The 21,479-nt window shown below is 46.5% G+C and overlaps 1 protein-coding gene across 1 annotated transcript in view; it reads left to right on the forward strand.

Moving 5' to 3' along the window:
• Window positions 1-21,479, forward strand: part of PHF3 (PHD finger protein 3) — a 264,231-nt gene that overhangs the window by 96,622 nt on the left and 146,130 nt on the right. Inside the window, 1 exon segment of the mRNA XM_030199001.1 lies at window positions 6,998-7,319. Within this exon segment, the coding sequence (XP_030054861.1) occupies window positions 6,998-7,319 (322 nt within the window).

Raw genomic sequence — 21,479 nt, forward strand, 5'->3', positions numbered from 1 at the left:
AATATGGATCTGTGTTTCAGCAGTGAACCGCCTGTTTCAGGGGATCACAATGTGGTTTCATTGCTTATGCGAGCTGCTTTGACATCTCATAATGTTAATCCTCTAGTTGGATATCACCATTTCTATTGGATTTGACATTTTATCTCATCACTTCTCATGTTTCCAGATACATCCTGACAAAGTATTTGTGACTCCTGAAACAGGCGGTTCACTGCCGAAACAGTGGGTCCATTTATTATTGGTGCTTTGTCAATAAAAGTGTAGTTGGTTACATTCGACTTCTGGAAGTGTTTTGGTCCTGCCTTCTCCAGTTTCAGATATATCTCCAAAGCACAGCTGTTGTAAGGGTTGGGCAAAAAAGCCAGCTACTCTGGGTGTAATATTGGAAGAGGGAAGGGAGGTACCATGCTTCCCTTTTGAGTTAGTCTCCGATTCTGTGAGCATGCAAGTCCAAAAAAGGAAGGGTGATAGCAAAATCAGCACTTCCCATACATACCATTTTATCCAGTAACTGCCCTGCTTCCAGTAACTGCCCTGCTTCCAAGTGACTACATCATGAGATGAACTCAGCCTGCCAGACTAGGGCCCTGCTGCTCAAAGCTTACTGTTCTTGCAATTTTTGATTTAGACTGGTTGTAGCCAGTCTAGCATGCACGTTATTCAGTGTCTAATGCACAAAGGGGTTCTGTGTCACTTTTACCATTCAATGCAGCAGCCACTGATAATCCTGTGCAAAAGTATTACAACAAGCTAATTAGTGTTAAAATGAGCATTCTGTGCAATGCACAGACATTTCCATGCACTGCACAGAAAGAAGCACCTATCTTTAGCTTGCAAAATTTTCTGGCAGATCTGGAGCTGTTGTTGCATGAGGGTATCTTCTCAATGGAGCAACCTACTTGCATTTTTTAACAGTGTCTGCTCGTGTGTGAGTGTGTGAAATGTGCCATGTGCATGTGTATATGTCCCACACGTAATAGTAGTGTTAAAGGTTGTGGTGGAGCATTTTTAATAGTATCTGTGTGTGTGTGAAACATGCCATGTGCTTGTATTATGTGTGTGTCCCGCACATAACAGTGTTAAAAAGTTGTTGTGGAACATTAAAAAAAAGAAAAGGAAACTTCTAATGGGATGTCACTGACACACGCCTTTTATCCTGGGCATGCACAGAACGTTGATGCTTACTGAGAGAGACTTCTTCGCATGTGCTAGGCGCTTTCCCTAACAGGCCACTTGCAGAATTTCCGTGCATCTCATTTGCATGTAATTTCCTTTGAGCATCGTTCTCTTTCAAAATTGGTATGTGAAACCACAGCTATAAATGCATGTGGTATTTAATGACGACTTTTAAGCATCTGCCTCAGTTTGAGCTGCAACGGGCTCCAGAGGTTGACACAGTTGCCCTCTGTTCTACCTTTCTGATTAGCAAACAATCATCCCCATGAGTAATCAGGGTGCTCCAGTGTTCGCTTCCAAAGTACAAAAAAAAAAATTATATATATATATAAGATACCTAGAGAATTGCATAACCCTGTGAACTTAATTTTAAAAGGGAGCAAAGGAGGATTTAGTATAGGCTTGTATCCACAGCCAAGCTTAATTTCAGTGAGTTTAGCCAAAAATGGCTTACTTAAAAGCTCTATATATCATTAGTACTCCTAATTTTGTATCCCTTAATTTTATTTCTTTTATATCAAATGCATATTTTATGTTTTATAATTTTTATATCAAACCAGTATAATGAAAATTTCAATAGGAATCTGTACAAACACAGTCACATAAGTTCATTGACAGAAAACAGTTGTCAAAAAGTAACAAAAGTGTCCATACATTGACCAAAAACAGCATCAATATATTCAAGAACAGAAAGGAGAGATCTTAGCTTTATATTTCGTTGCTATTTTTTTTTTTTTTTTTTTTTTGTAATTTTAATGAATTTTACAAGATACACTTGTACAGAAAAGGAGTATTATCATACCATACAAGAAAATATTTTATAAAGAAAATCTATTAAATGATAATTACTGCTAAAGTCCACAATTATAGGCAAGGCACAATTCAAAAATTGGTTAACATAGGAAAAAATGAATAGAACATGTTCCCACTTATCCTATCACGGAGTAGATACTAATGGAGGAAGCACAAGAGAGTTTATGGCAGGTTCTTGTCTGGAGTCCAGGAATTTTGCTAACTGATCACTCTCAAAGAAAACATATTTAATTGATTGAAATTTAACAACACATTTGCAAGGAAAATTAAGCCAGAAAATTCCCCCCTGTGACAATACACGATCACGAAGTTTCAAAAAAGACTGACGTCTTTTCTGAGTTTGTCTAGCAATATCAGGAAATACTTTGACTTTGCAATTCAGAAAGACTTCATGTCTATGTTTAAAGAAAGTTTTCAAGATCCAGTCCCGATCTGGCTGTAGAACAAAGTCTATAATTAATGTAGCAGGTTGTACTCCACATAGTTCATCTTCAATTGTTTGTGATAAATTCAAATTTAGCTCCTCAAATGGGGTTTCCATAGATGGTATTATGCGCTCACTTGGTTTCTTAACATAGGGAGCCAAATAATAAATCCTTGCTACAGGTGGAAACAATTGTTCAGTAATTTTTAATACTTCAGAAAGATATCTTTTGAATGTTATTAAAGGAGCCACTGCTGGAACTTTAGGAAAATTTATAAGTCTCAATGTTTTCATCCTTTGTAAATTTTCTAAAGTTTCTATTTTCCTCTATAAGTATACTTTTTCTTTTATTAAAGTTATTTGGCTCTCTTTAATTTGATTTGTTTCAAGTATAATTGTTTGTTCAAAAGTTTTAGATTGTTCCAACTGTTTTTCCAAGTCTGCTATTTTAGCTTGATTTGATTGAGTAACTTTAACTATTGGAGATAGTTTCTGGGTTAAAGAATCTTCTAAACATTCCAAAGCATCCCAAATTTTTTCTAGGGTTATTTTCTCCGTTTTTTTAGGAAATAATTTCAATGTTACCTCTTCCTGAGCTCCTTTCTCAGAGCCAGTCTTGCTCTTCTGTGATTCAACTCCTACTCCTTCGGTATTCTCAGCAGTAACCACCAGCACTGCTGCACTCGGCGTTCTGCTAGCAGAGTCTGTCCCTGCTCCCAGATCAGACATCTCCTCATCGGGTCTAGTCAGTCCAGGGCTCTGGTCTGCCAGCATTGCCGGCATCGAAGGAGGACTCCGTTCCTCTGGGCTCAGAGTGGTCTCTCCCTCAGGCAGGTAGGTCGGTTCTCCTCTCATCGATCCCTCCTGCAGCAAGGGTTGTTGCCCAGTCAATTCTACTCTGGGAACAGTGAAACGGTCCATCGGTCCCAATTCCTGTCTTGCAGAGGGAGCAGGGTAAGCCCTCTGTTTGCCCCGTCTCTTGGGCATGGAAATGTATTTTTTTTAAGGGAAAAGAAAACAGCAAGAGGGAGTTGAGTGAGGAGCTGTTTCACACACGTCCTATTCAGACGCCATCTTGCCCAGACTTCTCATATTTCGTTGCTATTTCACTAACTTCCAGACGTTCAACGGAAATTCTTGTTTCAAAATTCTTCCTCAGGGATGCCAGTGCTACAGTGACAACGGATCTTCCATGTGCAATTTCAAAATGGAACATCTGTCGTCACTGTAGCACTGGTGGCCCTGACGAAGAATTTTGAAATAAGGATTTCTGTTGGACATCTGGAACAGTTAGTGAAATAGACATCCAGGCAGAAATGTCAGACAGGCAGGCTGATACTTTGGCCTGGATTCCTACTGAAATTTCTGGTGTGGAGAGGTAGATCTGGGAGTCATCAGCGTGAAGATGATACTGAAAACCATGAGATCAGAGTACCAAGGGAACAAGAATAGATGGAGAAAAGAAGAGGTCCCAGGACAGATCCCTGAGGTACATGAACTGATAGTGGGATAGAAGTGGAAGAGGATCCACCAGAGTATACATTAAAAGTACGATGGGAGAGATAAGAAAACCAAGAAAGAACAGAGGCCTAGAATCCAAGTGAGGACAGCGTATCAAGGAATAGGCGGTGATCAACAGTGTCAAAAGCAGCAGATGAGAAGGATGAGGATAGAATAGAGACCTTTGGATTTGGCCAGGAACAGTTCATTAGAAACTTTAGCAAGCGCTGTTTCAGTTGAATGAAGAGGGCGAAAGCCAGATTGAAGTGGATCAAAAATAGCTTCAGATGAAAGAAAGTCAAGACAACGGCAGGGAATAGCATGTTTAGCTATCTTGGATAGGAAAGGGAGGAGGGATGGGGCGACAGTTGGAAGGACAGGTAGGGTCCAATGAAGGTTTTTGAAGAGTGGCGTGACGATGGCTTGTTTGAAGGCATCAGGAACAGTCGCAGTGGAAAGTGAAAGATTGAGGATATGACAGATAAAAGGGATGGCAGTAGGAGAGATAGTGCTAAATAGATGTGTGGGAATAAGATCAGAGGAACAGGTAGTTTTGAGTGCAGTTTCCTCTTCAGTGATTTCAGAAAAGGAGGCAGGGGTTGAAGGAGGGTTTAAAGAATGGACTAAGGGAAGGAGAGGTGGAGGTGACCTGGTTGAGAATTCAAGTTTAATCTTGTGAACCTTATCATAAAAGTAGAGTCTGGGGAGAAAATGAAAGGGGAGTTGGAGGTGAAGGCACTTTGAGCAGAGAGTTTAGTGTGGCAAAGAGATTTCAAGGGTTTGAGCCAAGAGAATTTGTCAACTGGATGTAGTAGTCCTGTTTGGCAAGTGAAAGAGCAGATTGGAAGGTCGTCAGCAAGAATTTGAAATGTATGAAGTCAGCATGGGCACGGGATTTCAGCCAAAGGTGTTCGGCAGAGCGGGCACAGGAACATAAGGTAGCAGATTCTAATGGTCAGCCAAGGCTTGGGTTTGGTTTGCCTTACAGAACGAGGAGTGGGAGGAGTGAGAGTATCCAGAGCAGAGGAGAGAGTAGTATTATAGGAAGAGACAGCCTCATTGATAGACTTGGATAACATAGTGGTTGAGAAGAGATTTGAAACACTGGAGGACAGAGGGTCAATAGCCTGAAGATTCCTAAATGTATTGGTTGAGATTGGACGGGACTGGGGGGGTGTTTAAGTGTGAAAGTTATCAGAGGATGGTCAGAGAGGGGAAGAGCTGAGGCGCAGAAACTGGCGAGTGAGCAGTTGGAGAAGAAGATACTATCAAGACAGCAGCCATTTTGGTGAGTGGGGGCAGTGGAGCACAGTTGAAGATTGAAAGAGAATGTTAAAGCCAATAACTGAGAAGCATAAGAGTCAGAGGGATCATTAGCATGAATGTTAAAATCCCCAAGAATGAGGGAAGGAGATGAAGGTTCAAGAAATAAGGAAAGGGACTTATCAGGGGGTCAATAAGTGACTGCTACTCGGAGAAACAGAAGAGTGAATAGACGGATGGAGTGGACTTTGAAGGAAGAAAAGCAGTGAGATTGAGGTGGAAGAAGAGGTTGAAATCTACAAGAGGGTGAAAGTAGTAGCACGACACCACCTCAGCCAACCGGGCTAGGAGTATGGGAGAAAAGATAAACTCCATGACACAGGGCCGTGGCTGAAGCAGAGTTTTCAGGGCAAAGCCAAGTCTCAGGGCAAGCAGATGGAGAGTACGAGAGATAAAGAGGTCGTGGAAAGTTTAAGATCACATGAGAAAGGCAGGGAAGAAGGGGGAGAGGAGAGGAACAAAAATTAGATTGGAGACATCACGGTGTGACCTGCACAAAAAGGATGAGAGTTGATGTGGAGGACCAGGATTGGGATTGATATCCCCAGTGGAGAGCAGGAGAAGGAGCAAGAGTGTCACATGTATGATTATCTCCCAGTTGGTGAGATGTCATATATATATATATATTTTTTTAATTACATTTGTACCCCGCGCTTTCCCACTCATGGCAGGCTCAATGCGGCTTACATGGGGCAACGGAGGGTTAAGTGACTTGCCCAGAGTCACAAGGAGCTGGCTGTGCCTGAAGTGGGAATCGAACTCAGTTCCTCAGTTCCCCAGGACCAAAGTCCACCACCCTAACCATTAGGCCACTCCTCCACTCCATGTGTGTGCTTGATGCAAAGAGCTCCTAGCTTTCAGAGAACGAGTCCGTTCTCTTGAGGCTAGAGTAGCAGACTTTGGAGGAGCTGTGGGAGGCAGAGAGGTACATAGAGGAGGCCTACAGGGATGTTGTAGAGAAGTCCCACCTCCAAACTCATGTTTTAAAATGCATTTATGATGGTTGGGGCAGGCAACTTGTTTGCCTAGGGCCCACCAAAAGGGTTAATCCTCCCCTGATTGATACAGTGTTGCATTGGCCCCCCAAATAGGAAAAGGTTTTTGAAATACCCATAAATTACACAGGAAACAAATCAAAATATAATTTTTGGTTCTGCACACCACTGCAGTAGCAGTTCAGAAAGCCTTGCAGTTGGATGTGTTTAAGTTCATATTTTCCTGTTTGTTTCTCAAAATTACACTATATATTATTTGGATTGGTTGCATTAACTGAGTTTTCTCTTTTCTGCTATTATAACTGCACCTTCTGCTTGTGAAAGACACTGGCTATGCACTTTTTATACAGAGGCTTCATGTGAAATAGGCTGTTTTGCTACTTCATAATCAGTTGCTATGGGCTCTTGATTAAGCTGTATACTGCAGCTTTCCTCTGGAGATCAAAGTTCTTACCTCTGTAGGCTCTCAGCTTCTGGTGCCCTGAAGCACAAAAAAATGATCATTTCTAAATACAGATCTTCTAGATGGCAATATGTTGCATAATTGAAAATTTAGATGCTTTTTAAAAATTTCAGTTTTACTTGTTTCTATTTGTTGAAGGATATATTCAACTGCTTTTCTGGCATTTTAATATTTTTTTTGTTGTTGCAGTGTTCTCTGTTACTTAATACAGTCTCCTGAGTAATAGAGTAGTCAAAGCAGTTTTTATGTTCATGGATGCTGGAGAAAGTTCTGCTTTTAACTGATGATTTTCATTGCTTTCAGATTTATGTTAGGTTGTGGGAGATGTGATGAGTGGTTTCACGGCGATTGTGTCGGACTGAGTCTTTCTCAAGCACAGCAGTTGGAAGAGGATGATAAAGAATATATATGTATGAAGTGTTGTGTTGAAGAAGATAAGAAAATTGATTGTTATGATCGGGGTAAATCGGACAGTCAAGATAAAACTGATCAAGAAAATATAACAATGGAATATGACAAACCAGAGATAACAAAACAATTGCATAATTATTGCCCAAGTGGAGCAAAAGAAAAAACAAAACCACTTGATGATATAATAAAGCACAAAGTAAGAATTATTCAAAAGGTAAGGCTTATAGTTTTTATTTCCTTTCTGTAAATGTAGATGTATTGTGTAGCATGTGTTTATATTGAAATTATTTAGTAGGTTGTTTTCATTTTCACTTCTTAATTTACTCATGAAGATTTTATATACTACTGTGACCATAATTGTAGGTGACCAGTCCCACGCTGTAAATTTGGCCTGCATTCATCAAAATTTTTAAATAACTATATTGTATTTGAAATAGTTAAATGTTCAGAATTATATTGCACGCTACAAGCCCATACAGCTATCAGAAGAAAATGTCATGGGGGCAGCAAGTTATAGCCCGTCCATTTTGCATTTTAGTAATGATGAGTTTAAACAGCATTCTAATGTTACATTGGAAGATGTAGGGAACAAGATTTCAAAGAGCAGCATGAAGTTCATTATCATTAAAACATTAAAATCTGCAGAGATGGTAAACAGGTAAAAAGGCTATCAATGTTGAGAGCTCATTTTGCTGTTATTGTATTAATCAGTTGTTGCTTCCATTCTGCAGTTGGGGAAGATGGTATAGTCATTTACCTTTTTCAAGCAGCTGTGGAAGTAGTTTTGAAATGTAACTTAGCAGTAACGTTTTTAGGTAGATTCAGAGATTGCAAGAAATAAAACTACATATTATATATTGTGTGATAGTCAGTGGATAGATTTAACCGTCTGATTGAAGCTCGTAATCTGTGAAATGGTTTTGACACTTAACTGGCAAAATGTTTGAACTACTTATCACCAGTGGAGTAGCTACGTGGGGCTTGAGGGGGCCTGGGCCCCGCAGATTCGCCCCTGGCCCCCTGCCGATGACCCCCCCCTCCCACCACCAACCCTCCCCCGCCATCGCCACCCGCCCCGCCACCGCATGATTTACCTTGTTTGCTGGCGGGGATCCCCAAACCCCGCCAGCCAAGAGTGTTCTTCAGTGCCGGAGTTAGTAGACTCCGGCGCCTTCATTCAAGGAAGTTCGTCTGAAGGATCAGCTGGTTTTGACGCCTTACGTCCTGCACCGTGCATGTAGCCCCGTGCAGGACGTAAATGCGTCAAAACCAGCTGATCCTTCAGACGAACGTCCTTGAATGAAGGCGCCCGAGTCTACTAACTCCGGCGCTGAAGAACACTTTTGGCTGGCAGGGTTTGGGCATCCCCGTCAGCAAACAAGGTACTTCATGGGGTGGGCGGCGACGGCGGGGGAGGGTTGGTAGCGGGAGGGGGGTTTAAGAGTGTCAGCGCGATCGAGTGGGGGAAGGGGGGTCGCCGGAGGGGGGAGGCGGCTTAACAGTGCCCCCTAACCTCGGGCTCTGGCCCCCCCTCCTGGCAAGGTCTGGCTACGCCCCTGCTTATCACACAGTTCCATGAATCCATCTCTTCCTCCCATGAATATATCTTTGTTTTCACTACAGTCTTTCCTGCACATCAGTGATGATGATCAGTGATGGTGTCTGTGTCAGCATTTGGTGCCCCTCCCCAGCACCATGACAACCACTTGCTTTCTGGTTAGGGTTTTGCATTTAAAGCTGTTGTACATGTTCAGTGGACTGGTGTAAGTAAATTGTAGCTGCCCAAGAATAGTTGGGTAAATATAGGAGATGATGGCAAAAGAAGACTGCAAGGTTCATCTAGTTGTACTGCTGTAGAGTCTGTTCAGTAAATACCCAGAAAATATACTGTATAAAATCAGGGTTAATCAGACGTTTCAACCTGAGGGTAGGGGGGCTCAGTGGACCAGCAGCAAGATCATTACCAGCATGATGAGGGCCATTTTCAAAAGGACATCCAAGTTCAAGACGTCCAGCTCATAACGTTCAAAAAAGACGTTATCTCACATGTATTTTCCAACAAGAAATAGGAGGACATCCAGCAAAACCAGCTGTTTTACAAACTGGAATGTCCAACATATGACTGGCAAAAAAAAAAAAAAAGCAAGGTCAAGGACATCTGCCTGGCAGCATTCTTAGAAGAATGGCCCCACGGACATCCCTGCAGAGCAGAGGGGCAGCATAGTGGTTAGTGCAGTGGACTTTAAACCAGGGACCCACGTTAAAAAAAAAAATTGAGTTAAAGTGACGTTTGAACCTGGGTCCCTTGGTTTTGAAGTCTACTGCACTAACCACTAGGCTACTCTTCAGATTCCTAGTTTGCTAAGAATGCCCATAATATCTGAAGCTGCCATAGAGCCCAGTATTCCCTTTCAGTTTCACTTTCCGGGGAGAGGGAAAGCAGCCACTGGATGATTAAGGAGGTGTCCTGCCTTAATTCCCCCAGTGGACAGCTGCTGAAACAGGTCTAACTTAGGACATCCTCCTTTTTTAGGATTAGACATGCCTTCCTGTTCTATAATGGCTGTTGGATGTCCTGATTTAGAGCCTTCACTAGCCCCACCCACAACATGCCCCCTTGGTATTTGGTCACCCCTTTTCTGCCTTTGCAAAATTGTGATTTGGATGTTTTAAGCACTTGGACATCCATATGCTTCAGTTTCACTTTTGGCAGGCCAGTGGAAAACCTCCCATTGGCCGTAGTTTAGTGTACTGTATAGTATAGTATACTGTACTTTTCAAAACTTGTAGTATAATCAAATTCCACAGACTGAGGTTTCACCAAGTTTGTTAGAAATTCCACATCATGTCGCTAAATCCTGATTCTCCTGGTCCCCACCCATAATGCCTAGGAGACAATAATGATAATGAATGTTTCTTTTGGGGTTTTAATACTTGTAGCCATTTTAAATTCTAGTTTTTACTTTGTGGTGTTTAATTAAAAGTATGTGAAGTCCTAAAAGGAGCCTTTGTGCCTTTCTCCTACAATGACAACCAGTGGTGAACATAAAATCTGTTTTTGCACAAGTTTACATCTGCTCTAAAGATGTAACGCTGTGCATGTACTCTGTGTATACATATATTGTTTTAAAATACATGCAACCTTATGTCGAGTAGGGTCTCTCTCTCTCTATAGTCGATGACCTAATGTATGTTACAACCCAATTTATTACTCAGGAACCTTCTTGCAATACCATAATGTATTCTTCTTTACCATGTATGTATGCACATGGTGTATATATATATACTAGACTTTGAGCCCGTAAAAACGGGCTATTATAGGAAGGGGGGGTTGAAAGGCCCGCCCCCACCGCCGAGTTCGCCGCTGCCCCTCCCCCTCCGAGTTCGCGCCCCCCCCACCGAGCCGTCACCACCCACCTTCCACCCGGCCGGGCCCTCGCTCCGCTATTGAAACAGCGAGGGTCCGGGAACGCAGCACTGAGCTCTGCTGAGCTGCCGACGTCGGCCTTCGTTCTTCTTCTCTGCCTGTCCCGCCCTCGTGTGACGTAACGTCGTCGAGGGCGGGACAGAGGCAGAGAAGAAGAAGGAAGGGTGATGTCGGCAGCTCAGCAGAGCTCAGTGCTGCGTTCCCGGACCCTCGCTGTTTCAATAGCGGAGCGAGGGCCCGACCAGGTAGAAGGTGGGTGGGGGGAGCGTTAGACGGCGGTGTCCCTCCCTCAGCAATGCGCAGTACAGACCCTCTGTGTTCCGCCCCCCGTCATCACGTATTGATGTGGGGGCGGGGCAGAGAAGGTCTCTACTGCGCATTTGCGAGTGAGTACGGTCACTCGCCGTTTATATGTTTGATATATATATATATATATATATATATATATATATATATATACCATGATCTGTTCCATATATACTATGTTCCATGTATGCTATTGTGTATGTATGCACCTTAACGCAATACCATTTGTAATCGTGTTAACCAGAAATGGCAATCGCCAATACGGCAAATGTAAGCCACATTGAGCCTGCAAATTGGTGGGAAAATGTGGGATACAAATGCTACAAATAAATAATAAATAAAATAACTCTGTCCCAGCTATGCTCCAGTTGTGCTCACTGGGAATGCCTACATGCATATAAAAGTGTGCAATCTTGTCAGTTTGCATACTTATGTATAAGGCTGCACAGTTTAAAAAAAAAAACCTTTTCCACATGTAAAATATGCATTAAATGTGGAAATGCCTTCTGCGATTACTTTGTACATTTGCTAGGGTTCAGTCATTGTCCTCTTATCGTCCAGACTATTGGGTTATAAGAAAGGAAGTAGTTCCTTGTGAGTTGCCCCTTAAGGGTATTATGCAGCTCTGGAATGTTGAGCATTTTCTCTGTTTCCTAGTGGATTGTTGATTGATCCTGCAGCTCTTGTTTTGTGCTCTCATTTAGCTCATGGGCTAGCTGATATCTGAGTATCAGTAGAGCAGGTGGTTACTGCTGGACTATATTTAGCTTCCTTTTATTCAGACTAAGAGCTTCGCTGAAGTTGGGTGACTCTCTTCCCCCCTACACTCCTTCTCAAAGATGCTGTTAATCTGTAGCCTAGATAAATTCCTTAGTATCTGTCTTGTTTGCCCTGTGTGTGAGATGGACTTCTTCTAGAAAGAAGTATTTCTTCAATATTTTGTCTTTTGACTATTTTATCATATAAGTAGGTAAGTTTTGAAGCCTTTCTGAGGTGAATTCCCTATTGTGCATTTCTCCCAAATGGTCGAGCAGGCCTTAGAGAACTTGATGCCTTGTTTTCTAAGCCGTGCTGTAGGCGCACTAACTTTTTAGCCCTTGCTAATATTAGAGACACCCATATGGGTGTCACTAGTGTTAGCATTCACTAAAACGTTAGTGCGCCTACAGTGTGGCTTAGTAAACAGGGCCCTTGGTTTCTTAAGTCTACTGCCTGGTTTATTACTAGTTTAGATGTGCTAGTTTCATCGGTTTACCCTCCATTGAATGGCTCAAGTTCCTACGGCTCCTTTCTTCTTTTCTAGGGGCTTTCTTTTATCACTGAAACAGTAAAAGAGTTTCTCTTCCAACTACTTGTGCTTGTTGGCGAAATTGCCCTTTGGGGCAGGTTATGACCGACATTGTTAATATCTTTCCTAAGCATTTCTGTGATGGCCTTGATTATGACAGACATTGTTGATGTCTCTCCACAGTGCTTCTTTGATTCTTTCTGTCCCCACTATCCTGTTCACCCTTGTAACATTTGGGAACTTTCTCCCTTATAGGATTGACTGTATTGCCAGGATCAAGGCTGTGACATCGGTCAGCAGTGCCCTTCTCAACGAGTTTTTGATTCAGCATTAGGGCAGTGTTTGCTTAGAGATCAGGCTCTTAATGGCTCAGGGCTGCAGAAGGAAATTTGTCAGATACCCCCCCCCCCCCCCGCCCCCCCCCAAAAAAGCTCTGCCTACTAATGCTAATAAAGACAGCATGGTAGATTTTATTAGCATTGCATTAATACTACTACTTAACATTTCTAAAGCGCTACTAGGGTTACGCAGCGCTGTACAATTTAACATAGAGGGACAATATATAATAATACAAAAAACAAAAAGCAGCAGCAGTTAAGTCTGGTTAGAGATCAGGTTCTTAACAGCTCAGGGCTGCAGAAGGAAATTTGTCAGATACACCCCCCCCCCCCCCCCCCCCGAAAGCCCTGCCTACTAATGCTAGTAAAGACAGCATGGTAGATTTTGTTAGCATTGCATTAATACAGTATCTATATAATAATACAAAAAACAAAAAAGCAGCAGCAGTTAAGTCTGGTTATTTGGCAAAAGTTGGAAGTGTTGCTGTACTTCAGATTCTGAATTCTCTGACCAGAGCTTTATATCTTTATTCCGTGCTGCAAGCCAGTTCTGTTTCTGGTTGTTTTGATCCGTTTATGAGTTGGAGCTGAGAATTGCAGCAAAATTCTCATTGGAACTCAGACATGTTCGGGTATGAGTGAAAGTACTCTTCCTCTCAACAGCTGTACACCGCCTTGGGTGAATCTCTTCATAAGACCGTTCATAAATCTCAATAAATAAAACAGCTTGTACTCTCCTTGAGCTGCAGATTTAACAAAGTGTTAAAAGAAATATATATATATATATATATATATATATATATATATATATATATATATATATATATATATATATATATATATATATGAAAATTTGCTTTTAATTCAGCAAGGTACTACAGGAGACTACTGCTGAGATTCTTTTAATATTGGGTATCTTTCAAGATCTCTGCTCCATTTCAAATCTCGGAGTTCAGCTCGGTGTTACTCTCTGTGGAATTCTATTGTACAAATGCATGTCTTCAGCTTGCCTTTAGCAGACAGCTAAACGGAACCCATGCTTTATTGCAGAATTCTGCCTTAGGGCACTTCTGCAGCAGTTTAATGTAACATAGTAACATAGTAAATGACGGCAGATAAAGACCTTTCTCCGAGGACAAGCAGGCTGCTTGTTCTCACTGATGGGTGACGTCCACGGCAGCCCCTCCAATCGGAATCTTCACTAGCAAAGTCCTTTGCTAGCCCTCGCGCGCCCGCGCGCACCGCGCATGCGCGGCCGTCTTCCCGCCCGAAACCGGCTCGAGCCGGCCAGTCTTCTTTTGTCCACACTCGGTACGGTCGTATTTTTCGCCGTGTCGAGCCCCGGAGAGTCGACCTCGCGCGTCCATATTGTTGAACGTGTTTTTTTCTTCGGAAAAGCTTTTCTTGTACTCGGGAAGTGCTCCGGAACCCCTCCACCGGGTTTCGTTTCAATCCTCCCCGTATTTCCAGCTTTTGGCCCCGATAAGTTTTCTTTCGTCGTCGGGGTAGGCCTCTTTTCGGCCTCGGTCGAGATTTTCTCCCTCTAAAGTTTTTGGTGCTCTTTTTCCGTCATTTCGGACTTTGATTTCGCCGGCGTGATTTTTCCGCCCATGACATCGAAGCCTTCCAGCGGCTTCAAGAAGTGCACCCAGTGCGCCCGGGTTATCTCGCTCACTGATCGACACTCGTCGTGTCTTCAGTGTCTGGGGGCCGAGCACCGCCCTCAGAACTGCAGTCTGTGTTCCCTGCTTCAAAGGCGGACTCAGGTAGCGAGACTAGCCCAGTGGAACGTTTTGTTCTCGGGCTCTTCGTCGGCATCGGCACCGGGATCTTCGAGTGCATCGACGTCGTCAGCGTCCAGACCATCTTCCTCGGCCGCCCTTGCATCGAGTGCATCGAGGCATCGGGCCTCTGCATCGGCGCCGAGACATCGGATAGCTGCATCGACGTCGGTGGTACCGGGACCTCGTCTGCTGATGTCGTCGGACGGTGGTGCATCGTCAGGAGTGCAGGTGAGGGCTGTCCATTCCCCTGCTGGTGGCGGTGAGCCTTCGGGTGGGTCTCCTCCCACCCTGAGGGCTCCTGCGGTACAGCCCCCCCGAGACCGACCTTCTTCGGCCTCGGCCCCGAGGAAGCGACGGATGGATTCTACGTCCTCCTCGTCGGTGCCGGGGAGCTCCGGTGACATGCTTCGGAAGAAGTCGAAGAAGCATCGACACCGGTCTCCTCCCCGCGTCGGCACCGAGAGCTCTGGGTCGCCGAGGGATTCGGCACCCAGCAGGCATCGGCACCGAGAGGACCGCTCACCCTCTGTCCAAGAGGTGTCGATGCGCTCCACTCTGGACAGCCCGGAACAGCCTCCTCGCCCGGAACAGGTCCTGACGTCGACGCCTGCATCGACCTCACAGCCTTTCTCTGCAGCCGCTCTAAACGAGAGCCTCCGGGCCGTTCTCCCAGAGATTCTGGGAGAGCTGTTGCGCCCTACCCCTCCGGTACCGGCGGTGCTTGCGCCTCCGGTACCGTCGAGCGTGGCGCCGGCTGGCCCATCGCCCAGGTTGAGGTCCCCGACGTCGGTACCGCGTGCGGTGCCGGCAGCGGCCACCTCCCAGGAAGGCTCCCCGACTACGTCGGCGGAGGGAGCTTCGCCGATGCGGGCGAGGGAGTCTACCTCTCGACGCCCCCATCGTGGACGTGGCTCCACTGAGTCGAGCAGGGCGAGGTTGCAGACACAGGTTCGTGAACTTGTGTCTGACACCGAGGGTGAGGCCTCGTGGGAGGAAGAGGAAGATCCTAGATATTTCTCTGACGAGGAGTCTGAGGGTCTTCCTTCTGATCCCACTCCCTCTCCTGAAAGACAGCTTTCTCCTCCCGAGAGTCTGTCTTTTGCTTCCTTTGTCCGGGAGATGTCTACGGCCATCCCCTTCCCGGTGGTTGTGGAGGACGAGCCCAGGGCTGAAATGTTTGAGCTCCTGGACTATCCTTCTCCACCTAAGGAAGCGTCCACCGTTCCCTTGCACCATGTCCTAAAAAAGACATTGCTTGCGAACTGGACGAAACCCTTAACTAATCCCCACATTCCCAAGAAGATCGAGTCCCAGTACCGGATCCATGGGGACCCAGAGCTGATGCGCACTCAGTTGCCTCACGACTCTGGAGTTGTGGATTTGGCCCTAAAGAAGGCTAAGAGTTCTAGGGAACATGCTTCGGCGCCCCCGGGCAAGGACGCTAGAACCTTAGACTCCTTTGGGAGGAAGGCCTACCATTCCTCTATGCTCGTGTCCAAGATCCAGTCTTACCAGCTCTACACGAGCATACACATGCGGAACAATGTGCGGCAGTTGGCGGGCTTGGTTGATGCTCTTCCCCCTGAGCAAGCCAAGCCTTTTCAGGAGGTGGTCAGGCAGCTGAAGGCGTGCAGAAAATTCCTGGCCAGAGGAGTTTATGACACTTTTGATGTTGCGTCCAGGGCCGCTGCTCAAGGTGTGGTGATGCGCAGGCTCTCATGGCTGCGTGCCGCCGACCTGGAGAATAGAATCCAGCAGCGGATTGCGGACTCGCCTTGCCGTGCGGACAACATTTTTGGCGAAAAAGTCGAACAGGTGGTAGAGTCTCTCCACCAGCGGGACACCGCATTCGACAAATTCGCCCGCCGGCAGCCTTCAGCTTCTTCCTCTACAGGTAGACGATTTTTCGGGGGAAGGAAGACTGTTCCCTACTCTTCTGGCAAGCGTAGGTACAATCCTCCTTCCCGACAGCCTGCGGCCCAGGCTAAGCCCCAGCGCGCTCGCTCTCGTCAGCAGCGTGCGACTCAGCAAGGCCCCGCGGCTCCCCAGCAAAAGCAAGGGGCGAGCTTTTGACTGGCTCCAGCAGAGCATAGCCGACATCCAAGTGTCCGTGCCGGGCGACCTGCCAGTCGGAGGGAGGTTGAAAGCTTTTCACCGAAGGTGGCCTCTCATAACCTCCGATCAGTGGGTTCTGCAAATAGTCCGGCAGGGGTACACCCTCAATTTGACCTCAAAACCTCCAAATTGTCCACCGGGAGCTCAGTCTTACAGCTTCCAGCACAAGAGGGTACTTGCAGAGGAACTCTCCGCCCTTCTCAGCGCCAATGCGGTCGAGCCCGTGCCATCCGGGCAAGAAGGGCTGGGATTCTATTCCAGGTACTTCCTTGTGGAAAAGAAAACAGGGGGGATGCGTCCCATCCTAGACCTAAGGGCCCTGAACAAATATCTCGTAAAAGAAAAGTTCAGGATGCTTTCCCTGGGCACCCTTCTCCCCATGATTCAGCAAAACGATTGGCTATGCTCTCTGGACTTGAAGGATGCCTACACACACATCCCGATACTGCCAGCTCACAGACAGTATCTGCGATTTCAGTTGGGCACACGCCACTTCCAGTACTGTGTGCTACCCTTTGGGCTCGCCTCTGCGCCCAGGGTGTTCACAAAGTGCCTAGCTGTGGTAGCAGCGGCACTTCGCAGGCTGGGAGTACACGTGTTCCCATATCTCGACGATTGGCTGGTAAAGAACACGTCCGAGGCAGGAGCCCTGCAGTCCATGCAGATGACTATTCGCCTTCTGGAGCTACTGGGGTTTGTGATAAATTACCCAAAGTCCCATCTTCTTCCAGTGCAGAACCTCGAATTCATAGGAGCCCTGCTGGATTCTCGGACGACTCGCGCCTATCTCCCAGAGACGAGAGCCAACAACTTGTTGTCCCTCGTCTCCCGGGTGCGGGCGTCCCAGCAGATCACAGCTCGGCAGATGTTGAGATTGCTGGGCCATATGGCCTCCACAGTTCATGTGACTCCCATGGCCCGCCTTCACATGAGATCTGCTCAATGGACCCTAGCCTCCCAGTGGTATCAGGCCGCTGGAGGTCTAGAGGACGTGATCCACCTGTCCACGAGTTTTCTCGAATCCCTGTATTGGTGGACGATTTGGACCAATTTGACTCTGGGACGTCCCTGCCAAATTCCTCAGCCACAAAAAGTGCTGACCACGGATGCGTCTCTCCTGGGATGGGGAGCTCATGTCGATGGGCTTCACACCCAAGGAAGCTGGTCCCTCCAAGAACGCGATCTACAGATCAATCTTCTGGAGTTACGAGCGATCTGGAACGCTCTGAAGGCTTTCAGAGATCGGCTGTCCCACCAAATTATTCAAATTCAGACAGACAACCAGGTTGCCATGTACTATGTAAACAAGCAGGGGGGCACCGGATCTCGCCCCCTGTGTCAGGAAGCCGTCAGCATGTGGACCTGGGCTCGCCGGTACGGCATGGTGCTCCAAGCCACATATCTGGCAGGCGTAAACAACAGTCTGGTGGCCGACAGGTTGAGCAGGATTATGCAACCTCACGAGTGGTCGCTCAGCTCCAGAGTGGTGCGCCAGATCTTCCAAGCGTGGGGCACCCCCTTGGTGGATCTCTTCGCATCTCGAGCAAACCACAAAGTCCCTCAGTTCTGTTCCAGGCTTCAGGCCACCGGCAGACTGGCGTCGGATGCCTTCCTCCTCGATTGGGGGGAGGGCCTGCTGTATGCTTATCCTCCCATTCCTCTGGTGGGGAAGACTTTGTTGAAATTCAAGCAGGACCGAGGCACCATGATCCTGATTGCTCCTTTTTGGCCGCGTCAGATCTGGTTCCCTCTTCTTCTGGAGTTATCCTCCGAAGAACCGTGGAGATTGGAGTGTTTTCCGACCCTCATCACGCAGGACGAAGGGGCTCTTCTGCATCCCAACCTCCGGTCCCTGGCTCTCACGGCCTGGATGTTGAGGGCGTAGATTTTGCCTCTTTGGGTCTGCCAGAGGGTGTCTCCCGTATCTTGCTTGCTTCCAGGAAAGACTCCACTAAGAGAAGTTACTTCTTTCATTGGAGGAGGTTTGCCGTCTGGTGTGACAGCAAGGCCCTAGATCCTCGCTCTTGTCCTACACAGACCCTGCTTGAATACCTTCTGCACTTGTCTGAGTCTGGTCTTAAGACCAACTCCGTAAGGGTTCATCTTAGTGCAATCAGTGCATACCATTACCAAGTGGAAGGTAAGCCGATCTCAGGACAGCCTTTAGTTGTTCGCTTCATGAGAGGTTTGCTTTTGTCAAAGCCCCCTGTCAAGCCTCCTACAGTGTCATGGGATCTCAATGTCGTTCTCACCCAGCTGATGAAACCTCCTTTTGAGCCACTGAATTCCTGCCATCTGAAGTACTTGACCTGGAAGGTCATTTTCTTGGTGGCAGTTACTTCAGCTCGTAGAGTCGGTGAGCTTCAGGCCCTGGTAGCCCAGGCCCCTTACACCAAATTTCATCATAACAGAGTAGTCCTCCGCACTCACCCTAAGTTCCTGCCAAAGGTCGTGTCGGAGTTCCATCTGAACCAGTCAATTGTCTTGCCAACATTCTTTCCCCGTCCTCATTCCTGCCCTGCTGAACGTCAGCTGCACACATTGGACTGCAAGAGAGCATTGGCCTTCTACCTGGAGCGGACACAGCCCCACAGACAGTCCGCCCAATTGTTTGTTTCTTTTGATCCCAATAGGAGGGGAGTGGCTGTAGGGAAACGCACCATATCCAATTGGCTAGCAGATTGCATTTCCTTCACTTACGCCCAGGCGGGGCTGGCTCTTGAGGGTCATGTCACGGCTCATAATGTTAGAGCCATGGCTGCGTCGGTAGCCCACTTGAAGTCAGCCTCCATTGAAGAAATTTGCAAAGCTGCGACGTGGGCTTCTGTCCACACATTCACATCCCATTACTGCCTGCAGCAGGATACCGACGTGACAGTCGGTTCGGGCAGTCAGTTCTTCAGAACCTGTTTGGGCTTTAGGATCCAACTCCACCCCCCGAGGGCCCTGTTTGTTCTGTTCCAGGCTACACTCTCAGTTAGTTGGTAACTTTTTTTAGGTCAATTTCTGTTATGTCCTCGCCGTTGCGAGGCCCAATTGACCATGGTTGTTGTTTTGAGTGAGCCTGGGGGCTAGGGATACCCCATCAGTGAGAACAAGCAGCCTGCTTGTCCTCGGAGAAAGCGAATGCTACATACCTGTAGAAGGTATTCTCCGAGGACAGCAGGCTGATTGTTCTCACAAACCCGCCCGCCTCCCCTTTGGAGTTGTGTCTTCCCTTGAGAGTTTGTCTTGCTACATACTGGACTGGCCGGCTCGAGCCGGTTTCGGGCGGGAAGACGGCCGCGCATGCGCGGTGCGCGCGGGCGCGCGAGGGCTAGCAAAGGACTTTGCTAGTGAAGATTCCGATTGGAGGGGCTGCCGTGGACGTCACCCATCAGTGAGAACAATCAGCCTGCTGTCCTCGGAGAATACCTTCTACAGGTATGTAGCATTCGCTGTACGGTCCGTCCAGTCTGCCCAAGATAAACTGATTTTACATGGTATGTGATACTTTATATGTATACCTGCGTTTAATTTGTCCTTGCCTTTCTCAGGGCACAGACCGTAGAAGTCTGCCCAGTACTGTTCTTGTACTAAGTTCTGAACCTAACATCGAAGCCCCTTAAAATTTACACTCCAGCCCATCCCTATCTGTTCAGTCACGATGAGGGCGTAGACCGTAGAAGTCTGCCCAGCTCCCATTTTGTTTCCAATTACCGGCATCGCCACCCAATCTCTGCTAAGGTTCCACGGAATCATTCCTTCTAAACAGGATTCCTTTGTGTTTATCCCATGCATGTTAGAATTCCACTACTGTTTTCATCTTCATCACCTCCTGTGGGAGGGCATTCCACATATCCACCACCCTCTCCGTGAAAAAATACTTCCTGACATTAGTCCTGAGTCTGCCCCCTTTCAACCTCAATTCATGTCCTCTAGTTCTACCGCCTTCCCGTCTCCGGAAAAGGTTCGTTTGCGGATTACTACCTTTCAAATATTTGAACGTCTGTATCATATCACCCGTTTCTCCTTTCCTCCAAGGTATACATGTTCAGGTCAGCAAGTCTCTCCTCATACGGTTTGCAATGCAAATCCCATACTATTTTTGTATCTTTTTTTTTTTTGCACCACTTCCAGTCTTTTTACATCTTTAGCAAGATACGGCCTCCAAAACTGAACACAATACTCCAAGTGGGGCCTCACCAACGACTTGTAGATGGGCATCAACACCTCCTTTCTTCTGCTGGTTATGCCCCTCTCTACGCAGCCTAGCATCCTGTCACGATTGTGACTATTTTCCATGTCTGTGCTCACTTTGCCCCCTGGTGGCTGGATTCTGTGGTTGCTATGGACTGTCTTGTTGCTGTTTCCCAAGCATGTTTCAGAAGTCATTCCGATTTGGTTCGGATCTTCCTGCTTGCCAAAGTTGCTTGGGTTGTTTGGAATTAAGCAGCAACCTTACCTGTGACCTCACTTGTAATTGCCTTTATTATGCACCTGGCCCTTTCAACTGGGCCTTTGTAACGCCAAAGGTCGAGGTTAGTTGGTGTGCTGTTAGGAGCACTTCTGCCTTGCTTTGTTTTGAGCTTCCCTGCTTTACCCTTTTAGCTTCCCTGCTTTACCCTTTTGGTGCTGATTGGAGCACTTCTGCCTTGCTTTGTTTGAGCTTCCCTGCTTTACCCATTTGGTGCTGATTGGAGCACTTCTGCCTTGCTTTGTTTGAGCTTCCCTGCTGTACTCTTTTGGGTGCTGATAGGAGCACTTCTGCCTTGCTTTGTTTCTTGCCTATATGCCTTGCCTTGTTCTTGTTTAGTCCTGTTTCAGTCAAGCTTGTTTCTGTACCTTGTATCCTGTGTGAGCATCCTGAACCCTAATCCTGTTTCAGTGAATCTTGTTTCTGTACCTTGTATCCTGTGTGAGCATCCTTAACCCTAATCGTGTTTCAGTCAAGCTTGTTTCTGTACCTTGTATCCTGTGTGAGCATCCTGAACCCTAATCGTGTTTCAGTCAAGCTTGTTTCTGTACCTTGTATCCTGTGTGAGCATCCTGAACCCTAATCGTGTTTCAGTCAAGCTTGTTTCTGTACCTTGTATCCTGTGTGAGAATCCTGAACCCTGTTTTAGTCAAGCTTGTT

This window comes from Microcaecilia unicolor, chromosome 3 (genome assembly GCF_901765095.1).
Source record: "Microcaecilia unicolor chromosome 3, aMicUni1.1, whole genome shotgun sequence".
Lineage (NCBI taxonomy): Eukaryota > Metazoa > Chordata > Amphibia > Gymnophiona > Siphonopidae > Microcaecilia > Microcaecilia unicolor.